This window comes from Callithrix jacchus, chromosome 11 (assembly GCF_049354715.1).
Source record: "Callithrix jacchus isolate 240 chromosome 11, calJac240_pri, whole genome shotgun sequence".
Classification (NCBI taxonomy): Eukaryota; Metazoa; Chordata; class Mammalia; order Primates; family Cebidae; genus Callithrix; species Callithrix jacchus.
In genome coordinates this window covers 85,195,001-85,217,500 of record NC_133512.1, presented here as the reverse complement: position 1 = coordinate 85,217,500, position 22,500 = coordinate 85,195,001, and the positions used below count along the sequence as shown (strand labels likewise).

Genomic DNA, 22,500 nt, shown 5'->3' with positions numbered 1-22,500 from the left:
TCCATCTTATAAAATTTTTTCCAAAGGGTGGAGTTGCTTTCACAGCTCATCTTTTCCCTATACACTGTATTATTTCCATTAAAAGTGAATAGTTGTAGATGAGATTCTAGAACATTGTAATTGTTATCAGAGGACTATCACTGATATAAGAAAAATACTTTAAAGCCAGTCAGAAAAGCCAATCCTGGGCTGACAATTTCTGGAACTGTTCTAACATTTTGCATGCATGGGCAAAGAACACTGAAATTTTCCAAATGTTTCTACTGTATCAAGCTACTCTCAGCTTTAATCTCTCAATTCTCAGTATAGATTACTCCCTAGAGACAGGTTAGAAACTACTGGAAGTGGCCATTATAAGACCATTATTGCACACTGTGGGGTAAATCATGAAATTATATTATAGCCAATACAAATGGAAAGCCAAGAAGAGAGTTTGTCATTGATAGTTAATGAAACTGTAGTTATTATGCTTACACTTCGTGCTAAATCCAAAGCACTATACTATTTATGTAAGAAAAACTATCATAGTTTGAAGTCTCCAAGGTACTATTTGTTATCCTGCATGATAAATTATAAAATAAAACCATAGTCCCCTAAGTAACTAATACTATGTATTAAAGAATTACTTGAAAATAAAAAATAGGACTCTAATGTATGCATATGACTAGTTTGTAGATACTATTTTATGTAATGAATAAACTATTTGGTCCTAATAAAATGTTTCATAGCTGATTTGCAAGTTAGAAATGTGCTATTAGGAAAATGTGCAGCACTGGGAGAGGGAGAAAGATCTGTGCATAAGCATGTGTGTTTGTGTATGAGTGTATACCCATAAGTGATTTCAGAATAGTAAAAGCCTAAAACCATAAGAGATGTTTATGAGCTTTATTTTAAAGACTAACCCAACTATTTTGACTCATTAAAAAAAGGTCTACCAATTCAACTTAACAATTACTTTGAATAAATGGTTTATTGAACTAGCCAATAGTTTGAGTAAAATAATAGATGAACCACCAGCATATTACAGGATCATGTAGACATGTGAAGAATTTTAAACATTTATTAAATCTAATGTTAATATTCCCCAAGTAACTCTAAAATATACAAATGAAATCTTCTAATGAGATTACTTGTGAAAGTTCATATTCATTTAATGACTTTTATAAAAAATGACATTTTGATTTAATAATAGTTATAAGTTGAATTTACAATTTTAGATTTTCCTGGTTTAATCTGGGATTCAGAACATTTTAGAGAATGCTAAACTCTAAGTACTGGAAATAATTAGAATAAACTCCTAAGGTTAATATCATAGCACCTTTTTCTAATTAGGTCTCACAAATGACCTGCGAATATTCAAAACTTTCAAGTTTAAATAGCTGAGGATTTCTAAATAGATATTGAGTGACTGCCAAGACACATACACAGATATCTGGCACTGGTGTAGGTGCCTGCCTTCAAGTCAATAAGCATTATTTTGGGCATCCTATAGTTTTAGCTAAAGATGTGAGCTCTTGTGCAGGAGTGTGTCTTAATATACTCAGGACAGTGAGAAGACCTTGGAGGTCCCTCTCCTCTGACAGTTTCCTAATTCCCTCCTGCACTTGAACTGTTTCCTCAGTGAAAGCACTACAAAGTCACATGCATCTGGTTCATTTGCGTTAACCTTTCTGGGTTGGGTTTTATTTGAATAAGAAACCTTTTAGAAAAATCTCATGTTATAGATAAAGAGGAATAACAAATAGGATGTATTATTTAGAAACAAGTACATAGAAGCCATGGTTGTAGTTCCAGCTACTTGAGAGGCTGAGGTGGAAGGAATGCTTTAGCTCAGGGGCTGAGGTCAGCCTGGGCAACATAGCAAGACCCTGTCTCTTAAAAAAGCACACAAAGAAAAAATTTTTAAAAAGAACAACTACAGAGATATAATCCATTGTAGTCTCAGAAATTTTTAATATGCAAAAACTTTATTTATTTCATTATGTCACTGCCCTATATAAAAATAGTCTGAACTGAAACACAGGGGATTAAAATAGGATTAAGCCAAAACCCTTCAGCCATTCTCAATAAACTATGATCTGACCTCAACCTATGTAGGTACAACAGTACTTTTGAATAATAACTTCCATTCCAGACTCAAAACATCATTGGGAAAATACTGTGCTCAGTTCCTACTCCAAGACATGTTTCATGCAGACTCTGGCTGTGCTTCCTCTTTCAACAATCGGGGTATACATGGAACATCCTTCTACCCTGTTCTGCCTATTCACACACATCCTGTCTACCACTTAAGGATCAACTCACATCCTGTCTACTTCCTAAAGACTTTGACTTCTCCAGCTTGCATTGATTTTCTACTCTGAACCTCCAAAGCATTTTTTGGTCATTCTGATGCTCAAAACTACAGTATCTTTGAATCCTAAACCTGTATCTGATGTAAAGATATTGTTATTTGACTTCCCATTTTACAGATAAGAAAAGTAATGACTTTCCAAGTGTCTGAATACAGGCACAGCAAAGACTAATATACATGCCGGTCTCTAGAATGTTACTTGGAACCTTGTTATTTCTGCTGCCCCATATTGCCTCAATTACATGCACTGTCACTTAACTTTTTCTACTGGTAGCTATACCTCATCTTGCCAAGTAGACTGAACTTAACAGACTAGGAGACACTCCACATAGCACCCAGTAAATACATGTTGAGTGAATAAATTATGTGCCATAAAGTCATTAAGAGTTTCCTTGCACTAACTCTAAAACAGAAGATAACTCTCTGAAATTAAGTATCCTTGGAATCTTTCCCATTCAGAATTAGTGAAAAAGGTAACAGAGCTGGGAAAGCTGTAAATAAAATTTTCCCCAATAGCTACATTTTTAGGCTGCCAATTTCTTAAAATAAAGCAAACCACAGTCAATAATTATTAATGCTCAGTTTTTAAAAGATCTGTTTGCCATCAATATAATATCAGAGAAATAAATAAAAGGTAGCAAGAGAGTTTCAGCATTCCAGGAAATAAAATTGCTTGAAAGTTACAGTATTCCACTAATTTATCCCTATAAATTAGTGGAGTCCTTTTAAATAAAAATAAAATTTCTATTATAATTATCTCCTCTATTTATATTAGGTTTCCCATTTTTGGAACTCAAAGTGCTCCATGTTTTCACTTGTCAAGTTTTTTGCCAACTCAAAAGAAATGGAATACAATGAAGCCACATGTCTTTTGTGAACTGCAGAATTAATACAGAATTAGTCTCTTCTTGTGACCATTAGTAATATCTTTCTCTTTTTGCCCCATTACAGGACATGAGAGCCATTTCATTTTTTTCTGAAAGAAAAAGTGGATATTTCTGTAGTGCTGATTTTTCCAAATTCTTCAAGGTGCTATTTGTTACACTACCATAGGATAATAAGGTTTTCTTCTACAAAAACGCTTCTTTCCAACACAGAAACACCCCTGGCAATTCAAGTAAAATAAAATAATCTCTGTAAAGAAACTCTCTTCTGAGATCACCAATTCTTCATTATGAATCCTCAGGTAGAATTATCTAAAGGTTTTTAATTATAAGAATATAATTTACCATGATACATTTTATGTATTTAGTATTTTGATTAACTTCTAAATGTGGTATGAAGTAATACTTAATAGTTTAGGCTCCTCATTTATAATCTTTAGTCATGCATAAGTGGTTAAGAATATAGTGGGCTTTGAGGATAAAATACTTGGGTTTGAAGCCTGGCTCCTTTACTTCCTAGCTATGCAAGCTTGGAAAAGCTACTTAAGTTCTCTGTATCTTCATTTCTTTATCCATACAGCAAGGAAAAAAACTGACTACCTTATACAGTCGTTAGAAGGGTTAAATTATTTTGCATATATGTAAAACACTTGAAACAGTGCCTGATCAATAAACACTGAACACAGTCAATACATAATAACCTTATAAACTTTTTTGGAAGAAATCATGGTATAAATACATAAATTAATTTGTAAACATTGTCTGAGCTTCATTAGTTCTAGAAGCATTTCAGCACCTCTCCCCAAAATGAGATTTTATTATTGTATCAAAAAAGTCCTGAAATAAAGATATATATGCCTCACATATCAGATGCCAGGCTTTAGTGTTATTAATGACTAGCCACATTTCCTTACAAGTACATTTATAGTAATAAAAGGGAACAAAGTAACACAACATATTACTATAATTTTCTCAAAAAGTTATTTACCAACAAATTTTGGATCACTAAAATACTAAGCTAAACGGCTAGGTTATGTCTCAGATCAGATTCAGATCAATAGAAGAAAGTAAATTTCAAAGTAGAGGGGTCATGATAGTGATGTACATCATGCTCTGTACATAGTGCTCCTACATTTATCCTCCTCAGCCATCCATCACAGGCCTCATCATTAGTTTGTCATTAAAATCATTAACACACATGCATTGATCCAGGCCTGTATCACATTTGCTATCCACATTGGGGCTTATAAAGTTCTGATAATACACGTATAGCTAAAACATCTTAAATAGATTAACTTAATATGACTAAATGATGAATATTTTAAGAGATGTAGCAAGTAAAATTTTCTTCCAGGAACGTCTTAATGCTGTGGATCTAGTCAAGTCCTCTGTATCTATAATGATGTAAAGGGCATCAATCTCACTTTGACAAGAAAAGCCAGTAACATATTAACATTATCTCCTATTGACAATCACCAATTTAACAAAAGTTTATTGAGTATCTTCTATATATAAGGCACAGTAAAGCTTTTAATATCTATCAAAGAACTTGTAGTCTTGTGTAAGAAAAATATATTTACAAGATTGCCAGCTCTAAGTGTCCTAAGAAAAGTAGCAATTAAGTGATACAGAAGGAGTTAACAACTGGAAAACTTACCTGCCTCTAGGAAGAATGCCAATATGCTAACAGCATTAAAACATATGTATTCTTTTTTTTTGAGATGGAGTCTGGCTCTGTAGCCCAGGCTGGAGCTCAACCTCCACCTCCTGGATTCAAATGATTCTCCAACCTCAGCCTCCTGAAGAGCTGGGATTACAGGTGCATGCTACCACGCCTGGCTAATTTTTGTGTTTTTAGTAGAGACAGGGTTTCACCATGTTGGTCATGCTGGTCTCAAACTCCTGACCTCATGATCCTTCCACCTCGGCCTCCCAAAGTGCTGGGATTACAGGCGTGAGCCACAGTGCCCAGCCAACACATGTATTCTTAATAGAATTCATTAAAGACAGTAAAGTAAGAGCAAGTTGAGAAGGAAATAAGAAAATAAGAGAGAAATTCTAGACTATCCTGGTGATAAAATCCCCTTTCTGGATTTGAAGATCTCTTCTAGACGGGTTAGACATCTATCATGTCATTTTCCCCCAACTGATTTGAAATTTATGCACCATTTTCTTCAACTTTCAAATTTAAGATGTCTTACAGATAAACTTCAGTTCTTGCTAAAACCCTTAATAAATAAAGTAGGTACTACTTTAAGCAAATAGAATTCATTGTTTCCAGGAATGCAGTGGTGTGATCTTGGCTTAACTGCAACCTCTGCCTTCCTGGGTTCAAGCAATTCTCCTGCCTTAGCCTCCCAGTAGACTTATTTTTAACACAGCTTAAGGCAGGATTGTAAGGCGTATGGTCTCTCCAATGATTCATTTATTTACTGGGCACCTAACATATGCCAAGTACTTGTATTATTACAGATTTAAGAGTACAAACCTTCGGCATAGAAGGTCACAGATAGAAGGAACTTATGTCTACTTTGGTAGTAGTTCTTCTAAGCCTGATAAAACGTCACATTCCGTTAAGGGGGCACTAAAGTAAATTCAACTTTGGTTTTAATGCAAATTATCCATTTGACAAATAATGAATATTTCTGCAAACCAGAATCCTGGAATTCATTGCAAATGCTTTAAAAATTGTTCTATGCATGAAATTGAAGACTTCAAATTCAATTGTTCCTTTTTAGTACACAACCCTTTCCTTTCTTCAGAAAAGAACCAATTTATGTTTCTTGCTTTTAAAAGGCATAGCCAGCTCCTAACTTGATTTAATTTACACTTGGGAGATTTAGAAACATATTTGGAACTTCTTTAGACAACTGGAGGAAAAGAAGTATTGAGTGATAGAGAGATATAAAGTCTCTTATTATTCCCCGACAGAGGTACAAAGTCAGTAACTGAAATTGAAGTACTTCTAGGAGGATAAAAGTTGCTTCTTATTAGAAGTGAAAAAAAAAAAAATCCAGTCACTAGACACTGTGTGTAAACCACTGGGCTAGCAGCTGCATGCACAATGATTCCTGTTATTATAAAGTTTTCAGTCTAATAGAGGAGGTAAGACACATATACAAGTAACTTAGACACAAGGCAGAATGTGATGGATGCCACAGTAGATAAAGTATTACCATAGGGGAGATAAATTCTGATGATTTACTCAGTGAATGCTCTATGAAGGATAGTGGTGTTGCTTCAGGTAGACTTTGTGATATGTGAAAATTTTTATTATGCAGAGATGAGAGAAAGGACATTCCGAGTAGAAATGGGGAAAATGGAGAATTGTAGACATGTTATGGGAACCCAGAGTGTGCATGGGGGAAGGGAGGCTGGTGGTGTGTGTGTGTGTGTGTGTGTGTGTGTTGGGCACGGTGGTTCACACCTGTAATCCTAACATCCAACATTTTGGGAGGCCGAGGTGGGTAGATGACCTGAGGTTAGGAGTTCGAAGCCAGCCTAGCCAACATAGCGAAACCCCATTTCTACTAAAAATACCAAAATTAACAGTGCATACCTGTAATCCTAGCTACTCAGGAGGCTGAGGAAGGAGAATCCCTTGAACCTGGGAGGTGAAGGTTGCAGGGAGCTGACATTGTGCTACTGCACTGCAGCCTGCTCGATGGGACTGAGCCCCATCTCAAAAAAGAAAAAAAGGAAAACAGATTGAGGTCTGAGGTCCGATGATGAGAGAGAAGGCCTGGAGTTGCACTTCATGATGTTTAAATTTAATCTCTGCTTAAAGTCTATTGATGGTTTTTGAGCAGGATAATGAAAAGCTGAAAGAGTTTTATGAGAATTAATTTGCAAAATGCAGGCTTAGTGTAGGACACTGCAGATAGGATTACCAAATGGGAGCTTACTAAAACAATGTAATAAGATAATGATAGTCAGACTAAGGTGGCAGGATTAGAAATGGTGGAAAGAAGTGAAGAATTTATAGGGTGTGGAGTATAAAGTTTCTGCATTTACTACTTTTAAAATTACAATGTAGGCCAGGCATGGTGGATCACGCCTGTAATCCCAGCCCTTTGGGGGGCCCTTGGCTGGGCCTTTGGGAGGTCAGGAGGTCAAGACCAGCCTGGCCAACATGGTGTAACCCTGTCTCTACTAAAAATACAAAAATTAGCTGGGGCATGGTGGAGGGCACCTGTATCCCAGCTACCTGGGAGGCTCAGGCAGGAGAATTGCTTGAGGCCAGAGGCAGAGGTTGAAGTGAACCGAGATCACATCACTATACTCCAGCCTAGGCAACAAAGCAAGACGGTCTCAAAAAACAAACGAACAAACAAAAACAATAAATAAATAATTAAATAAATAAATTTACAATGTACATGAAATATTTTTCTGTGCTCTCCAAGGAGATAGAAAAGCCTAAATCTGTCAAAAACACTCAAAGTTAAAATCAATCAAATAGCTAAAATCCATCTTAACTTTTCATGACTCTCAAGCAACCTCTATGTATCTTTATATTTGTTGTTTTAATTGGTACAGGAGCAATGGAAGCGAATCTAATGAGAAGATGCTGAAAACAAATCCACCACAGTCCTCTTTGTGATTAAGATGCTAATAACAGCAATGGCCACAATAACATTGATGTGTGGTCTCTGGACTTTTTATTTATTTTAAATTTTTCATCTATGTTCTTATATCATTTTATGGAAAAACATATTTTAAAACTGAATATTGAAGGAAAGGGCATAAAGTATTGCTACTTTCTCAAGAAAAAAAAAAGAAACAAAAAAAAAGTCATCTATTTCTAGAGAGAAGTAGCAAAAAGAAACTACACAGAGCTTTTTAAAATAGGTAACATATACCCTTGAGGAAACGAGCTCCAAATAATTGGTAAACTTTAAGAAATGTCGCTCCCATATTATTAGCTTAGAAATTAATGAGCTATAAGATACGTCTCTCAAACTCCAGGCCAATCTCATCCTGAAGGTATCGTCATCCAGGCAGGTTGCCCATCCTGAGGCAAAAGTGTCATGGTTCTCTGAATGAAGCCCATGCTTTAGTCATCTTTGCTCAGCTCCTCACTTCCTTTACATCAATCCTGTCTTTCCTCATCTCTGCCTAATACTAGGTTGAAACATTTAAGATGGCTATTTTTTTAGACCAGAAAACCAGTCCAAAAAGAATAATTTCATAAAGTTCAACATAAAAATTGATTTCATGTTAAGCCTAACTCAAAGTCACATATTTCATGAAGTCTTTTCTGATCCCCTGTGCATATGAGCATGCTTACATCATTGACTTCACAATTTGTTTGCAATCTCTTCATTGCTTCATTTGGTCTCTATCACTATCTAAGTACTTATCCCTCTATTAGAGTTTTACCTCTGTAGAGACCGATCATCTGCCACAGCTTCTAGCAGAGCAGGATGTATACAATAGGTGTTCAATAAATGTTTATCCAATTTAAATGAAACTCATCTGCAGATCATTCAACTTGGCAAGTCTCTACTTGAAATTACTGCAAAGAAAGTAGCAGCTGATTAGCTAAATCTCACCATTTTACAGCCACTCTCAGAAATGGTATATTCCAAAAACACAGTGTTCTAACTACACTGTTACACTGATAAACAAATTCATTGCCTAAAGATACATGTTGCTTTTGTTGTGAAATTTACAAGTACCTAAAGCACTAATGAAAGGCAGGAGTAATGTTAAAGCTTGCCCATACCCGAAAGCAAACAGTCAAATTATAAAGGGAAAGTTTACCCTTTTAGATTGTGGTCACACAGGATATTCCCTAGAGGAATGTAAATTTTATTCATTTTCTCCTTTTTCAAGACTAAGTCAAAGGTTCTATAAACTCTTCCTATTTTTCTTTATAATAAAAAAGTACTATGAATAAAATTCTCTTAAACTGAGATGTTCAAAATTTTTTATCAATGTTAAACAGTAGAACTGTATGTTTTCTCATCTTTGCTTATTTAGATATTATCAAATGTTAATGATTACAATATTTATATGCTGTCATCATTTATAAGAAACTCACTGGCGCATTGTAAATTCGATCAGGTCTTTTTAGAAATCTAGTGTTTATTAATTCCATGAAGCTAACAATAAATATTTTAACTCTTAAATTTTATGACAAATATCAACAAATGCTGTGAATAAAAACTTACAATTTATGACTCATACCTACAATATGGGCAATTGCCAGCAATGTGATGTTAATTTTAACAAGAAAGACTACATTCTAGAATAGATCAAAATTGTTTCTATGTGGTTTACTAACTACAGGCAGTTCCCTTACACCTTTTCTTCTTATAATTCTAGTTATTTGAGAAAATATCCAATACATTCAAATAGCATAACTTTTAAAAGTAATAACCACCTTTTTACAAAAAAATACATTTTTTAAAAATTCTATGGAAATGATTAGGCTTTTCCCCTGTCCTAGCACCCCTGAAGGTTATAACATACTTCTAATGTAATCATAGATTATTATTCTAAAAAATGTTATTCCCCAGAGAACACTCAAAAAGCTATCCTCAGAGTGTTAGGGCTCTGATACTTCAATTTTATTATGGGAACTGATTTTATTTCATCCAATATAGCAATCTTTATCCTGTCAAATGAACTTACATATACAGTACTTTGAGAAAAATATTAAATGTACTAAAATATGTGTAGGGCTTGAATCGTGCATCTATTATCCACTCAATACAGACTTGTTCAAATCCTTGATTTTAAAGTGTCTTGATACTTACTTCTACCTACTTTAGTTTGGCTACCTTTAACTTACATGTAATACATTAATTAGCTCTGATAGAAAATGTTTTAGGCTGGGCGCAGTGGCTCACGCCTGTAATCCCAGCATTTTGGGAGGCCGAAGCTTGCAGATCACCCGAGGTCAGGAGCTCCAGATCAGCATGGCCAACATAGAGAAACTCTGTCTCTATTAAAAATACAAAAAAATTAGCCAGGTGTGGTGGTATGTGCCTGTATTCCCAGCTACTCGGGAGGCTGAGGCAAGAGAATCGCCTGAACCTGGGAGGCAGAGGTTGCAGTAAGCCGAGATTGCACCACTGCACTCCAGCCTGGGCGACAGAGCTGGGCTCCCTCTCAAACAAACAAACAAAAACAAGAGAATATTTGTAATCCTACAAATTCGTCTTTGCCTCTTATGTACTGTTATGTCCTAACTGTTATTTATGACATTTAAAAATATCAAAATAGACTGAATATTGCTACAGTCATTGTGTTCTCCATTGATGCATAGATTTTGACTATTTTGCAAAATATAATCAAAAACCTCCTAGATTTTTTAAAATGCTGTAAAAAGATAAAATTTTCTTTTAACCATCTACAGTCTTCAGTACTTGGCATAAGGTTACTGAATTAATGATGATAATTCTTTGTATCTAAGCATTCAAAACAATCAAAGTACATGATTAGCACTTTATCAATTTCCTAAGTGATTGAATAAATTTTCATTCAAATTAGTTCCTGCCAATGGTGAAACCTTCATGTTTACTCTATAACATTGCTGTTTTCAAGGTGTTAAAATGAATTCCAAACATAAGCACAGGATTCTTTAAGACAGATTTTATTTCCTGAGGCTTAACTTTAGTTTCTGTTTGTTACTTTTGAGTAGCTAACCTGTATTGACTGATAGCTTGGAAGATACAACCATGTCAAACAAAACATACAAGAAAAAGTGACTTTTTTTCAAGGACAAAATATCACAAGAAAACTGGAAAAATAATTGATGCTCATTTAGGAAGCATATAAAAATGGAAATTACAGAAATTCAATTGTACTCATTTCTTTCTAGTATATACAAAGGAAATTATATAATTATTTTTGGAATTTGGTGGTAGATTCATAAAAATGACAAGTTTAGTTATCTCCATTTGTGTGAAGTCAAGTTAAAATGAGAAACAGTTCAGTTCTTAAACCTATGTAACTTTTAGAGTAGTATTTTGTTTTCCCACTTGGGAAATGTTTTACATTATTTAACATATCACACAAAAAAGCTAATAATGTAAGTGACATTAAAGTTTTCAGTAGAAAAGTTCACTTTTAACAGAAATCATATTGTGAATAGCTTTAAAAATGTGAACTTATCTTAGGATCTAATGTAATGAAATAAATGTAATTAAAATTAATTATACAGTCATAAAGAAATTGTTTACTTCATTCTACTTAAGATTTTATTGTTTTGACAAGATAAACCAGGCTTTCTCCAAAAAAATTTAGATTTTATATTCTAAATTTAAGTATATTTTAGAAAAATATTTAGCTCTCTTATTTACAGGACTGAATAAGAAAGATGTCCAATTAAAACTACTAGAAATGAAAAAGGAAGTTCTTAACTTTTATCAGCTTAGAAATTATAAAACAGTTTTTACTTGTGTGATTCTTTATTCCAATTTCTTACCTTTCAAGATTTTCTCTTTGTAGATTAACACTGACATAAATATTCTAGTGTTAAATAAATTGATCTTCATTTTTATTTGAATGAGTTTGCACGTAGTAGCTGCCAGTAGGACAGTACTCAGACTATCATTTCAGTTCTACAGAAAGAATCTTCCTCCCTTATCTCTTGATGAAAATGAAAATATTTCTTCTTACAGAAATGTGCAGTTAGGAAAAGGGGATTCAAAAATTGGAGTGAACAAATGATACTGCACTCCATATACAACTGTATAGTTTCCTTTATCCAAGATACAAGCAGAAAATGCCCTACTAAGTTTCCCACACCTTTTCTCCCTGGCTAATGATAAACATCAAAATACATTTTAAATTTCATCATAAGCCAGGATACAAATGTTATCCTCCCTTAGTCTGTTTTCTAAAAACTGCAGCCATTTAGCATTCAATGGCAAAGAAATATTATTTTAAGATAATTGTGATGAGAGTTTCTCTTCTAAGATGTATTTCCATTCTTAATGATGACAGTTTACAATTCTATCTTACAACTCAAGAGATCTGATTGCAAGGTGGAATTACAAAGTTCCATTTAAAGTCAGTGTCAGTCCCAAAAAAAAAACAAAAAGGTGGGTAAAGGTCAGTGAAACATAATTTTATAAACTGCATGCATATATATGTATATCAAAATTTCTCTAAAATTTCCTGCTCTTATCTACAACATTATATTGAAATGTATTTAAATTTATGCAACATTGTTCAAAGGAACTAGATTTTACATGATTTAGGTTCACTCCCAAATGATTTCAGATAGTTTTGCTGTAGGGTCAATTTTTTAAAAACACAATGAAAATTCTTCAGGATTTAACACTCTATTTGACTTTATAAAAGTGACAGTTATGACCAAAACAGCTGTAATAAAGTATAAATACAGATGTGATTACTTTCATCACTGATGAGTAGAGATATATCGTGCCCAATCTCAGAAACAAATTGGTTGGCCATTGAGATATAATTGGTACCATTCCAATTTGTGTTTCATAAATGACAACTGTCAATAAACATTCAGCTGTGGAACTAAGGACCCTTATATTTCTAATCTGTTGGCCAAATAAAGTCTAGATCACATCTTGACCCTTAACCATTAAGTCAGTCTTGCTGCTGCTCCAATTCTCCTTTGAATCATTAATCCAAAAATTATGTTATTCCCTTATTTGTTGGACCAAGTTTCAGTCAGAAACGAGATAGGTAATATGAGTATATGGACTGTATGCTCCAGTTTCTCTCTAATTACATTTGTTAACTTGCCTTCCTGCTCCTTAAAGATCTTGACCTCAAAGTCCTGTTGTTGAGCCCTACCGCTGTGGCCAGCTCTTCTGGAAAAATAGATAACATTTCTCTCAACTGTTATTTCCTATTAAAAAACTGCCCTATTGGAGTTGTTACCCATCCACTGCTGGCTCTTGGTGAAGGTGTCTCTTGGAATACCTTTACAGAGACTACTTTCCACCTGGCCTACATACTGCTCATGTCACTAGGTCTGCCTAATTTCTGAGACTAACTGTTTTGCTGAAACCATTCCTTTGCTTAAATTAAATCATAGGACTGATTCGAACTCCGGTTTTCTCCTGAGTTTTGCTTAGTTATATACTCTTGTTAGTTCTAAACATGAGATGAAATAAGGAGTAGAAACAATACGTACTTTTTATTTATTATTTTTTGAGATGGAGTTTTGCTCTGTCACCCAGGTTGGAGTGTAGTTGTGTGATCTCAGCTGGCTGCAACCTTTGCCTCCTGGGTTCAAGTGATTTTCCTGTCTCAGTCTCCTGAGTTGCTCTGCTTACAGGCGCCTGTCTTCGCACCCAGCTAACTTTTGTATTTTTAGTAGAGACAGGGGTTTTGTCCTGCTGGCCAGGCTGGTCTCAAACTCCTGACCTCAGATGATCTGCCTGTCTTGGCCTCCCAAAGTGCTGGGATTACAGGCATGAGCCATGATGCCCGGCCAACAATATGTACTTTTTGTTCTAAATCTAGTGCATTATGTCCTTTCTCTGACTTGTGAACTAACAAAAGGGACCTCAGATTTAATGTTGCAAATGTAAGTTTTTTTATAGTAAAATAACATTGTGTGATCAATGATTACTTGTCCTACCTTTTAAATGCCTTGCTGATATTACTCCATTTTGTCTTAAAAATGAAGATAATGCTGAACAAACTAAAGAATGTTAGTTTTCAGTAGTTATGTGAAATGATTTGATCATCTGTTGCTTATATAAATTATTTAATGCTATTCTAATGATAGAAACTGCCTATGGAATGTAGTAACCCTGTGTTTCTTGGTGTTGAAATATTCAAGTATAACATGTTACTTCTGTGAGTGGTAAATTTCAAATTCTGCCAGAGTAGTCAAAATGCACATAATTTTAACATATATTAAGACATAATTTCTTATCATGTAAATTACCTTCACATAAAGTAATATTCTGAAATAATAGTTGACTTTATGTAAGTATCTTTATTCATTAAATGCCTGTGGTTATCAACATGCATCCACTTCCCAAGCCCTATTTCAGAAGCTGAAATTAAAATACCATAGCAGTATATAAGATCTTCAGTTTTTTTCCCTGGTACTAGAAGTAGGAAAAAGTTAACACTGAAGCACTATTCCTTCTTTAGCAATTTAATAATGATTTTTTGACCCTTAGAGAAAGGAAATTTTTAAGGTTCAACTAGTGTTAGTGCAAATGAAGTTGTATCTTCTAACAAAGTACCGTCTTTAGATATAAAACAGAAGCAGTAAGCTACAATACTGTCAGCTAAAAGTTTTCTGACACACTTTGCCTAAATTGTGGGAATTCACACCATGGATGTCAGATATCATCTGTATAGTTCTATAAAAATCCTTCAAAACCCTATAGGAACCCACAAATTTCCACAATTGGCACGGTGGGGATATAACACTTTTTAGCTGAAGGCACTGTATCTCTGGGAGGATCTTTTTATTAAGAGGAACTGGAATGAGTTGTAAGTGCCACATATGGGGACTGGAATAATGTAAAAAAGAACAGCAGCTACTGATCCACACTTGTAGCACTTAAAAAAAAGATGAGATGATAAAGAGCTGGCATAATCATAAGTTCTGTACAATCACTTTGGAAAGAGATCTCAAAGCTAACTAGCAAAGTTAATCAAAAAGTTTAGCGATTAAATAAAAATGGAATTAGATCAGAAAAAATTATAAGTGGCTCAGAAATGTTAGGGGAAAAAATAAAGGTGACTGCAAATTGTTAATTAAAAAATCTATGAAAACATATATGGGGCAAACAAAAGCTTTCATGTATAGGGTTTTGCAATGCAACATAACGATCCAAAACATCAGCAAAAATAGTACAGGCTTAACAGGAATGAAAACAATGAGAAAGAGCATTCCATTTGCTCAAGTTGTCAGTCACTTTCAACTGTTTTCCTCTGAAATACAGAGCCACTCCAGTTTCAAATGCTTTTGTCCACAGAAAGATCTAAGATCTGCAGGGATTAAATATAAACTATCACCAACCTACCAAAGATGTAGGATCTGCAAATTCTACATGTGCCTACAAATAGCAATTTAAATTTTAAGGCAGCCAAAGAGAATAGAAGAAAGAAATGTAATATTATATACTTATATTTTCATTATGTTTTATGACAAGTCACAGTTTAGTTTTTCAATACTATTTAATCAAGTGGGGGTCCAGGAGCTCCTTTTAGCTATATATGGGGCAAAATATTATCAACAGGAGAGTCCAAAGTATAATATTGAAATGATTTAACAATTAAGGTTCTTAAGTAGAAGAGGATATTGTAAAGATGATTGGGATATGTGATATATACAAAGTTCTGGAGAGTTTTCAATAGGTATTTGACATGCAAATTTAAAAAAATTTGTGATCTCTATTGCAATTCTGAAATAAACTACATTATTCCTTTTGTATGATACCTCAGCTTTTTATTTTCTCATCCTAAGGGTTTGTCTTCTAGGGACATAATAAATTAATTTTCTTATCTTATATCCAACATGTTAGCATTCTATATAACAGATTATTAATTCTCAAGCTTCAAATATTTGTTTTACTAACAGGAGAAAATAATCATCACCTACAACAAATATAGACTATTTAGCAAGGAAAACTTTGAATGACATAGAGGCTAAGAGGAGTCATGAATGACCTGTAGGAAAGGATCTAAAAACTCAACAATAGGAGACTCTAATAATCAGAAAGGGGAACGACAGGACAATGGGAGGCTTTGTGAGTAAAACCCTCAATACAAAACCAGTTTGGGAAGAACATTTATTTTGATGTCTAGAAATAACACTTAAAAATATAAAAATGGGAAATCTCATTTAACATTTTATAAGAGGAAAAAAAGCAAATCTGATCCAACTTAGAGTGAGGAGAAACAATTAATTAAAAAAAAAAAGAAACAACTGAGTAGAACTAAACATGGTGGGTATATCATTAAATTCCACTTTTTGCCTCAGGTTGGGAAGGAGACAGGATATGGATTGATTGTATTAGTCCGAGTTCACCTTCCAGGTCTAGTCTATATGTTTTCTTCTCTTTTCATTCACTTAAGTCCAACACATGAGAGAGAATACAGTAAGTTCAACTTATTTCAGCTTAAACAGCATCAATCTTAATTTTTAAACATTTTTAGACAAATGTCTATATAAAATAGGAAGCTAAAGTCATTCTTATTAATTTCCCATATAACTCTGAAAAAGGGAATATTGGTATTGATGTGCATAAGGGAACAATATTGTAAACTGTAATGATGCTCAACTCAGACACTTAAAGTATTATTTTCCTTTATTCATAGCATGGATGGTTCTAGGACTCTTTGAAGAGTAATAGAAAATAAAAATGTTTTGAAAGTCAAGTAGTTGATTCAAAACAGTCAAATAAGTTTCAAAAAATTATTATGCAGAATCTATACAATTTCGCCTGGCTTTAAAACTTTCCTACTTTTTGCTGAAATCCCCTTGAATGTTCATCTGATTTATATTGTATAAATTTCAATCATTTTTTTTCAATCTGCTTTCAACAACGTAAATAAAACGTAACAAGGTCTGGGATGATAATTATGAATGAGGTGAAGGGGCCTCATAATACTCAAAGTGAAAAAGCCACTTTTTACTCACATACATTTGAATGGTTTTAAAATATATATTAATTAAATAATTAAAACTAAAAGTAAAACACTTAAAAAGTATACTCTACCAATATTTAGAAAAATTTCTTAGCTCCTACATAATAACAAACATTATGTTTACTCATCTGTTCTTCCTAAAATCTCTTTTGTTCTCCCTTCTTTAAGATGCTAGTAGAATCCTGACTTGTATACTCCTGTAGGTATTAGTTTGTGAAGTCAAACCATTTCTAATTAACTGTAATCTCCAATTCAATTCTTCATAATCAGTATCATACTTTTACTGAATGCTTACTTGACATAGTAGAATGTCATATTGTTTCATTTTTTATTTTATTTTTAGAGGCAGATAGGGTACTCTGTGGTGTAGGCTGGAGTTCAGTGGCATGATCATAGCTCACTGTAACCCTGAACTCCCTAGGCTCAAGCTATCCTCAAGATAGTAGAATGTTTTAGAGGTTACTTATACTATAATTTGTCTAGAACATAGTCTGTTTTTAATGAACTTGTTAAGGTAGGGATATCTGCAAAATGAACACAGATGTATGCATAAACACACATGTGCACGTGCATGTGCACACAAACTCACACATGTACACAAAGTATTAGTTCCAAATGATGGTATAAGAAGCAAGTTCTTTAGAAGTGTGGAGCAGAATTGGAGCAGAGTACAAGGTTCTACGAGAGTGTAATTCCTTGGGAAAGCCTCTTGGAAAAAACAGGACTAGTCCTATAAGTAAAGGTAGAATTTAGGTAAGAGAGTAGAGGGGAAACAGAAAAGGGACAGGGTAGAAATTCAAATAGTGTGAGGGAAATAAATGCATTAATTTGGAAAAGATTTGGAAACTGAATAAAGCAAAAACTGGAGTGGAAGATAAGGGGTAAAATATGGAGTATGGAATACAAATGATAACTGGGCATCTCTTGTTCTCCACAGTTTTTAAGAAGCACCAAAAAGTATCTATTTTACTCTTCTAATGCTTAATAAATATATCTTTTCTACCAACCTCAGGTATATATTCATATTCTACCATGAAGAATTTTACTATAACGGAGTTGAGTTAAAAGACTAATCAAAAACAGCATCAGTGTTTTCTCCTGAATCTAATGATATTTAGGTTCTTAGATTTCCCAAGTAAAATACTGAATTTTCCATCTTCCGTTTTGAACCTGTCTTCTTGTGTCCTCTATTTCTCTTTACAGACTTTCAAAGTGGCTGTGATTTTTCCTAACTTTCTTCTTTATCCCTAGCATTCAATTGGTTGTCTTGTTCTGGTATTATTTGCTCTCAACTCCTAGTCTTGTACTTATGTTAGATAGTACATACTGCAAGAATTTTCTGCTTCCAGTCGCTCCCAATTTCAGAATATCCTCTTTTAAATGAGTTTCATCAAGTCATGGTTCATTCAGCACACTTTCAGATTACTCTTCCTAATGCATACCTCTGATCAGGTCAAACTCAAGCTGATAACATTACCAAACTGTATATTGACTGAAACAAACACCATAGCTTGATATTTAAGTCACTTAACAGTCTGGTTCCACTTCCTATATTCTAAATTCTATATTTCTTTGTACATTGTAAATTCCTGACAAAACTAATACCCAATGTTTTCAAGACACATACGGTAAGTCCCTAATTCTGGGTTGGAGATGTTCTATCTGAACTGTTCATTGCCTACAACTTCAGATAACAATTTATCTCAAGAATCCTTTATTCCACTGACTCAGTAATATGCTACCTATAATAAATCCTTGTGTCATATTGTTTCATCTTTTATTTTATTTTTAGAGGCAGATAGGGTCTCACTCTGCGGTGTAGGCTGGAGTTCAGTGGCATGATCGCAGCTCACTGTAACCCTGAACTCCCTAGGCTCAAGCTATCCTCCTGCCTGAGCCTCCTCAGTAGCTAGGACTATAGATAGGCACACAAAACATCCAACTAATTTTTAAAATTATTTTTGTAGATACGGGGTCATACTATGTTCTCCAGTCTGGTCTTGAACTCTTGGCCTCAAGCAATCCTCCCACTTTGATCTCCCAAAATGCTAGGATTACTGGTATAAGCCAATTTCACCTTTGTTTCTTATTGTTTCGCTTTTATGGATCTGCTTACTTTTTCAATTATGAGAAGAGAAAGAAGGAAAATAAAATGGATTGCCAATGAAACTAACCACAAATTTATGGAGTGCCTAGAAAAAAGTATTAAAATGTAAAATACAAAAATATTTTCATATTGTTTACAGACTCATTTTTATTAAGAGTGAGGTATTACAAGAAGTAATGTAAATCAGTACCTATTTACACAGCACTATGGGAGCCACAAGGAGCAATTATCATGTTCCAGGCACTCATTTCATTTGCAAGAATCTTATGAAGTAAGAAGCATTATATTATGACTTACCTCATTTTCAGCTGAGAAAACTGAGGAAAGAAATATTAAGTAACTTGCTCAATCCCACTTGGCTATTAAGTATTGAATCTGGAATTGAAAGCCTGAAACCCTGACAATCTGGCATTACAACTTATGTTCTGATACCACTAAGCCCTACTTCCTCTTGCTTACGATTGCATCAGCAATAACTACCCCCCTCTAAAACAGCAAGTAATATAACTTCATTTTAGGACATATAAGTATGCTATTTAAATGTCTTATAAAATTATTTCACTGCTGTTTAATTTTCAAAATATTTTAAAATGCATTCAATTATATACAATCAAATTTTGATTGAATTAGATCAATATTTCTTCCTTTGCCCAATAAAATACATGACATGGCTTAAGTACAAGCATCTTAAAACTTTATAAAGGTGAAGATAAAAAATACTGAAATATTCCATAAATATCTGACATCTGATATGCAAAAACCTAGTGACAGCAGCAGAAACAGATTCAAGGATGAATATACTGACTCAATATTTTGCAAGATAATTTAGTTAAAATTTTGATTATAATTGATAAAATTTGCACTTTTTTTATTTTTTCTGAATTCTATTTTCAATAAGCCAAGGCAAGTTTTCCTTTTATCTATGGAAAACAAACCATAATTATTTTCCACATGCACTAATTCATATAAGCATAAAATGTGTTGTATTAACTATTAACATTTTAACTTTATTAACCCACAGCAGCAATATACTAGACATTATATGTATAATTTTTAGATGTTATGCATACTAATATTTTTCTGAAATATTTCATAAGCTTTAATTAAATTAATAATAAAATGAAAAATCTGAAGTAGAAATTGCCAAAAGAAAAATAATACTCATCTAACAATGCTATAACTTAGCCCAATTATTATTTCAGGTTCTAAAATATAATGTTTAATAAACTATTTCATTACATCATTAGTTGTTTACTTTAATATTTTGAACACCAGACGAGTATATTTAAAAAAATAAGTCTTTACATATCATCTATAGGTAGGTTTCTAACAACCACTGTATATTTCATATGAGCACAGGGAGTTGCAACAACAACTTAAACATTTTTATTAGGGACGTCTTTTATTTCTCTGAAATAGGTCTTTTATTAAAGGAGAAAACCGGATCTAACTTTTGTTTGCTCTTTAAAGTTTTATTGTTTTAGCATTTTATACAGGGAGTGAGCATTAGCATACTCAGGAGAACTGCTGAAAGTAAAAGGCCGCAAACTATCCACTGCATGGCTGATAGGATAATGCGGGGATATAAAAACTTTTGTCTGATTGCTCACTTGCCTTGTTTTAGAGTACTGCTACACTCAAGAGCATATATTCATGTTCTTTCTACTTCGAGTTTTATTACTTCTTTTGTATTATTTAATACATCTAAAGATACTTCCAAAAGATAAATTTTTCCATTTTGAAGAAGTAATGGTTTGGAACCCGATAAAACACATTAATGTTCACACTGTTTTTTGCAAAGGTGAGAGAATAAAAGCACTATAAAGCAATTAGGCATATGATCTTAAAGACGTTAATATGTCAAACAATAAAATGTTTGAAAAGACAACAAAAATAATATCCTGTGAAAGGTCAAGTGAAAATGGGTACATATAAAGAGGATATTTCTCTTTCAGACCTTTTACTAGATACTGAATGGAAAAATAAAGGAAGACAATATAAAAATGAGAGAAAGGACTAATCTTATCTCAATAACTTGTAATTAGAGGTATGTGACGTTTAATTCTAGGAAGTATAGACATGAGTTACAACTCGTCCTGACAGCTAAATGGTATACACACTTCATTATTCAGATTCAAATTTTTTTCCTCTGAAATTTCAGTTCTACTAGGGTCAATACATTTTAGTAAACAAGACACTAATATGCTTGACACTATTGAATAAAGCCAGGCATTTTTTAAAGTGTCATACACATTTTTGAAATCCACAATACATCAATTTTTAATACTTCTACTCTCTCAGCTCCATTAAAAAGATGGTAGGGGAAAGATTTTAGAGTAATTAATGATATAGTTAGCTGCTAAATATTAATAGGAATCGTAGTCTTGCATAAAATATAACATATAAACCTTGCCAATACAGACGCACCAGTAATTAAAGTTGAATATGTAATTACACTGATTTATAAGACAGGCAAAAAGTTACACTTTACTAGCTTCTATGTAAACTGTGGGTAACAGTTAAACATTGTATTTAACGGTTTATAAAAACGGGCAATATCTTGACTACAGTTCATAAATGGTTTAGAGACCTGTAATAGTAGTAAAAATTATGACAACTTATTCCATCATGAATATTCTTATTGCACCATGCAAACCCAACTGTGATAATGACCCATAAGATGTAGATTCATCTTAGACACCGCTTTACACCCAAGAGAACATTAGTAGTACTAAGAATCTGTAGAGGACTCCTACAACAATAATTACAGGGCATTTGAGACAATCTAAAAAATGTATTCAAACCGAGTTTGATATACTTTTTTCTATAACGAACATTGTATAATTGAACTCCACTTAAATTTGTATTTTTAACTTACACAACAGTAAAATCTTCAGAAAATACTAAATTTCAGAAGCATATTAATATAGATTCTTCTCTTTAGGGAGTCCATTAACCACACTTACATGTGCGGCTGAGGCGAGCAGCCTGGACTACTGTTCCCATTGCTGTCCATGTGATCCAGGGAACCATTGAGGTCTTCGTGGACGGCCTGCAGTAGGCCACTGGATGCATTATTGATCAGTCCAGGGTTACTTAGCAAAGGTAAACTGCTCTCTGCCAAGGCAGCCTAGTGAAATGAAGAGTGTGCAAAACAACTTTTAAAATGGCATTTAAAATAATCTTTAAAACATGTGTCTTCTTTTAATGGGTTCAAATAATGAAACGAATTTTTTAGAAGGATTAAAAGAAAATGTACTAAAAAAAAATTCCTAACTGGTTACTTGTGGCAGAGATGCAAAGAAAGTCAGTGTGATATGAAAATACAAACAATAGTTCGTGCAGCAAACTTTCTCACTCATGTTTCAACCTTTGGCATAATGAAATGTTGAATCCACACATGTAATGAAATACTCCAGTTTAATATAAGCAGTAGCTTTGCTTTTTAAAAATGACCAGAACTTAACTCAAAATAAAGAAGTCCTGACATTTGCCTCCTCTGCATAAAAATTATATATTATAATTAAACTTTAAAGTTTTTGCCA

General features: G+C 33.5%; 1 protein-coding gene across 50 annotated transcripts in view; it reads right to left on the bottom strand.

The window, feature by feature from the left end:
• Window positions 1–22,500, bottom strand: part of FOXP2 (forkhead box P2) — a 593,473-nt gene that overhangs the window by 7,183 nt on the left and 563,790 nt on the right. For all 50 annotated transcript variants that reach the window (XM_078343237.1, XM_078343230.1, XM_078343232.1 and 47 more), the window contains one exon: window positions 21,922–22,085. In XM_078343237.1, the coding sequence (XP_078199363.1) occupies window positions 21,922–22,085 (164 nt within the window). The remainder of the gene's footprint in view (window positions 1–21,921; window positions 22,086–22,500) is intronic.